The sequence below is a fragment of the Brassica napus genome, chromosome C5 (assembly GCF_020379485.1).
Source record: "Brassica napus cultivar Da-Ae chromosome C5, Da-Ae, whole genome shotgun sequence".
Classification (NCBI taxonomy): domain Eukaryota; kingdom Viridiplantae; phylum Streptophyta; class Magnoliopsida; order Brassicales; family Brassicaceae; genus Brassica; species Brassica napus.
This window is the reverse complement of record NC_063448.1, coordinates 53198013-53203114: the sequence shown is the minus strand read 5'-3', so window position 1 is coordinate 53203114 and position 5102 is coordinate 53198013. Positions and strand designations below refer to the sequence as shown.

The 5102-nt window shown below is 35.7% G+C and overlaps 1 protein-coding gene across 2 annotated transcripts; it reads left to right on the top strand.

Annotated features, from left to right (window-relative positions):
* Positions 1 to 1145: 1145 nt before the first annotated feature.
* On the top strand, positions 1146 to 4303 carry LOC106401429 (heterogeneous nuclear ribonucleoprotein 1). 2 transcript variants are annotated; one of them, XM_013841942.3, is made up of 4 exons: positions 1146 to 1448; positions 1715 to 1944; positions 2130 to 3357; positions 3610 to 4303. In XM_013841942.3, the coding sequence occupies exons 2-4, from the start codon at positions 1723 to 1725 to the stop codon at positions 3621 to 3623; spliced, it is 1464 nt and encodes a 487-aa protein (XP_013697396.1). In that variant the 5' UTR covers positions 1146 to 1448; positions 1715 to 1722; the 3' UTR covers positions 3624 to 4303. The 2 variants fall into 2 exon arrangements, with proteins under 2 accessions (XP_013697396.1, XP_013697395.1); XM_013841941.3 differs by having other exon boundaries at positions 1147 to 1448; positions 3659 to 4303.
* The last annotated feature ends 799 nt before the right edge of the window (positions 4304 to 5102 follow it).

Here is a 5102-nt window from a genome sequence, read left to right as displayed (position 1 = left end):
TTCTCTAGTTTTTTAATGCTTCTCTCGTTCTCTCTTCTCTTTTTATAATCGGCTGTTCAATCTGCCTGATTGATTAGGCCGAGTTATTTTTATTTACTTCTTAAGGATGGACCGGGCTTTGTATTTATAGGCTTTGTTGATAGATGCAATCCCTCTCGAGCAAGCATCAATTCCATTGACAATGGAGGAAAAATGAACCTCTTTCTGTTTGTTAATTTTTGTGTGCTTTTCCACTAATTTTTTAATCTTTACCATGTATAATGTATCTTTCGCATTTCAATTCTTATTGTTAATTTTTTTTATCATTTATACTGTTCCATATAAATCATATTATCTACGTAAACGTTATTTTGTATCTTTTCGAAGTTTTTTTAATTAATAATTTATATCCGTAAAGATCGAGGTTGTCGAAAATATGTTTTGGTCTGATTGAATAGTTGGTAACGCCTATGTTTAAACCGTATAAGAACTTTTTTAAAAGCGTGATTTATAGATTCTTCATCTACATCGCAACGTGTACAACAGATCACAATCTCACATACTTTAATGTTCTTTATGACCGTTAAATTATCCGATATAATTTACCAAAATTGAATAATAATAAATTTTTTGAAATTGTAATTTCCAATGTAAAATGCAGTAACAAAAAAGGGATAATAATCATAACAATTGTTTTTACAGTAAAACTAAATGAATGTTAAAATTTAATAGCAAGACTATCACAAGCTTTTTTACATAATTAATTATGTGAATAAACACCAATAATTGCAATTTTTACTCAATACATTGTTTTTAGACATAGTGGCAATATTCTAATTAATCTACTTTTTTGTTTAAGATACAAAAAAAAAGTAGTGGAAAGTTGTTTACTATTTATATTTCCAAATATAAATAGTAAACAACTTTATATAAATATAAAGGGAAATATAAATATTCAAATATTTAGGGGGTGTTAAAATCCGGTGTTTTGCCAAACTATTTATATTTCCCTTTCTTTTTCTGGCAACAATAGTAAACAAAAAGTTGCGTGTAATAAAATTGGAAAGGGAAAACAAAACTCCGCAAATTCCTTATTACAAACGCACATAGCTTTGTAATGGTAAAAAAATCTTAACCTTAATATATAAATACAGAGAGACAGACATATCTTCTTCTTCTTGCACCCGAAAAGCCTTTTGTCTTTCTATCTCTACATCTCTCTCCCTTCCTCCTCCTCCCCCTCCTTCTCTCTCTCTCTATCTTAGAACGCGTTCTCAGTACGTTTTTGATTGACGCCATTGAAATTGAGTTAAATCGGTTTGAATCGGATTGAACAGAACCATTATCATTTGTGTTTTTTCGTTTCTGCGGAGAAAAGGGGGCAGGTTCGAGTTATGCCCTCTATTCAAATCGTGCCTATCCTCAGATCTTAGACGAGATTCAGCATCTGGGTTTTCTTAATCTGATTGGTGGGTTTTCGAAAGTTTGATTCTTTTGATCTGAGATTTTGATTCATGTTTTTTGATTCGTTGATCAAACTCCCCGACAGATCTGATGTTCCTAGATTGAATCCGAGTTGCTCTTTTGGTCGTTTCCAGATGTGTTTGATTGATCAGATTCCGAGAATCGATCAAATCTGGAAAAAAGCTTTTATGTTTTTTTTTGAATCTGACATAAGCTTGTGTGTTCGATTTTCTTACAACTTTTTTTTTTCTGTTGTGTCTTTGTGTTGCAGAGGCAAAAATGCAATCCGACAATGGAAAGCTGTTCATCGGAGGGATATCTTGGGACACCAATGAGGAACGTCTCAAGGAGTATTTCAGCACCTTTGGTGAAGTCATCGAAGCTGTGATCTTGAAAGATCGCACCACTGGTCGTGCACGTGGCTTCGGCTTTGTTGTCTTTGCTGATCCAGCTGTTGCTGAGTTTGTTATTACAGAGAAGCATCATATCGATGGAAGATTGGTATGGTTCTCTCATGCTAACACTCTTCTAGGCTTTGATTCTGTACAATGTAACTTGTTTTTGAAGCTTCTTTATGCAATCAAGCCTTGAAATTGATCATATTTATCATGTTTTGTGTTTCTTTCCTTGTTTGATTGTGTTTTTGGGAAGAAGTAAGTTTTAAATTTTTTGTTTTTTTTTTGTAGGTTGAAGCCAAGAAGGCTGTTCCTAGAGATGACCAGAACATGGTAACTAGAAGCAACAGCAGCAGCATCCAAGGATCACCTGGTCCAGGAGCTCGGACAAGGAAGATATTCGTCGGAGGGCTACCTTCCTCCGTCACAGAGAGCGATTTCAAGACCTACTTTGAGCAGTTCGGGACAACAACAGACGTGGTTGTTATGTACGACCACAACACACAAAGGCCTAGAGGTTTCGGATTCATAACTTACGACACCGAGGAGGCCGTTGATAAAGTGCTGCTCAAGACGTTCCATGAGCTCAACGGTAAAATGGTTGAGGTTAAGAGGGCTGTGCCGAAGGAGATGTCTCCAGGTCCAGCTCGTAGCCCTCTTGGTGCTGGCTACAGCTATGGTGTTAATAGGGTTAATAACCTCTTGAATGGATATGCTCAAGGGTTTAATCCGGGTGCGGTTGGTGGCTACGGGCTTAGGATGGATGGCCGGTTTAGTCCGGTTGGTGCTGGGAGAAGCGGGTTTGCGAATTTCGGTTCTGGCTATGGGATGAATATGAACTTTGATCAGGGGTTGCCCACAGGGTTCACTGGAGGTAATGGAAACCTAGACTATGGGCGAGGGATGAGTCCTTACTACATTGGGAACACGAACCGGTTTGGTCCTGGTCCTGCTGTTGGTTGTGAAGGAGGAGGAGGAGGGAACTCGTCCTTCTTCAGTTCGGTTACAAGGAACCTATGGGGAAACAACGGTGGTCTTAGCTATAACAACAACAACAACAACGCTGCAAACTCAAACTCAAACTCCAATACATACATGGGAGGAGGAGGATCAACAAGTGGGAACAACAACACGCTTAGCGGCGGGCCGTTTGGAAACTGGGGTGCTCCTGGAGGTGGAGGTGGAGGAAACAATGCTGTTGGTAACGAGAATGCGAAGTTTGGTTATGGAGGAAACGGTGAATCTGGTTTTGGGTATGCAGCAAGGAGCATAGGGCCTAGCAAGGCAGCACCGTCGTCTTCCTTCTCTTCTGCCTCGGCGGGTTATGATGGAGCAGGACTTGCAGAGTTTTATGGGAATGGTGCAGTGTATAGTGATCCCACTTGGAGATCACCAACTCCTGAGGCAGAAGGGCCTGCTTCTTTTAGCTATGGGATTGGAGGAGGTCCTTCTTCTGATGTGTCAGCTAGAAGTTCATCTCCAGGTTATGTTGGCAGTTACAAGAGACAACCAAACAGAGGTAATTTTGCTTTAACACGTTGATTCTATGCTTAGAGAATGCCATGAGCTAGTTGATAACTAAGGTAATAAAATAGGAATGGTTCTAAATCAACTGTATCTAACTATGTATGCTTAGATTTTGATGATCCTCTTCTATTTTCTGGCTTAACCTTATGCATTGCGCACACCATAGTCTCTGGGAAGTAGAGGAACATGACTGGTCTCATACTGCTCTGAATAGTTTCTCCATTTCTTCGCCTTTGTGATGCAGGAATTGCTACTTAGTACATTCGTTTTTGTTTTACCACGATATATTGTAGGCGAGGCTCCATCAAGGTGAAGGATCTGTTGTGTCTTTTGGCGAATCTTTTAGATTATCTTTCATACAAAGCAAAAGCCCATGAGGACAAAAACTTGATCATATCATCATCAGCTAGAGCTAACCAGAAAAATCCCCTCATGGTTTGGTTTTCTAAATTCATTGGTCCTCCTCTTAGGCTTCTTCTCTGCTTTTTCCCTTTTTTCCTATTTTTGTTTTTTTCTTTCTTTAAATGAGGGACAGTAGAAACTGGTGTCAAGTCTCCGGCGAGGCAGTAATACATAAGAAGAGTTCAAATAAAAACCCAAAAAAGAAAAGAAAACAATGATCCTTCTTCCTTAGTTTTCTTTATTGTCATGTAATGGTTCTTCTTCTTGTTCTTGGGGTTATGTCTTTTAAGGTTTGGTGTTTTGAGGCAGATTGTACTAGAGGTTATATGTTTCTTTTGTTTTTTTTTTTTTTTGATAGTGTGAGATATTGGAAAAGAGGATTTAGCCATTGTAGGGCTTTCGAGAATAAGTCTTTTTATCACTTTGAGATTATTTTCTTCTCATGCTGTTTGTATGTCTTATGCGAACGCAAGCAAAAACTCGTTTTATTATGTTCATGTACTTCTATTTTATAGAAAACTATTTTATATGTTTTATTTATTTCTTTTCTTCTGCTATTTTGGAAATAAATTTTTTCCAGTGAATGACAAAACATTCAAGTTGTATGACATACTCCTTTACCCCTCACACTCAATTTGATTTATAATATGTATGTGAGACAATGATCTTTATATTAAAACTGTAAACCAAGCTATACAATTTGCCTAAACCAAATTCTACATTCTCCAATAGATCACTATGTTTAGTGCTTGAATTAGTTTGGCCAGCGTTAGGACTTTGGCTTGATTTAAAAGTATGATTCGTGAGACTTCTATCTTATTAAAAGAGAATTATAAATATGAACTCACCATAAAAAATACAGCTTATTTACAAGTCAATGCCATTGAAATAATTAATAAATCTACATTTAAATTTTATATATTTTTCTAATTTAATACATAATTTCCTAATTCGAATTCACAACAGATTTATGATAAATCTTAAATTTATTGCACAATAATACTGTATAAACTTTAATATGTAAAGCAAAGGACCTCCTTTCCAAAACAAAGTTCATATAAAATAAATTTCTACATATAATAATGTTAAAGTCAATAAATTAAAATCAAATTAATTTTATAATAATAGAAATACAAAAAATACAATTACTCACTCTGACAAATTACTCGTTTTAACAAGTATAATATAATTTTCTTATTAAAATGCATGATAAGTATTTACATAACAGGTTAGGAAATTAAAAATATAAATATTTAATGTTTTACATAACAGATTATAAATTTAAATATATTTATCATCTACAAAAAAAATATCAAAACATATTAAATACTATTT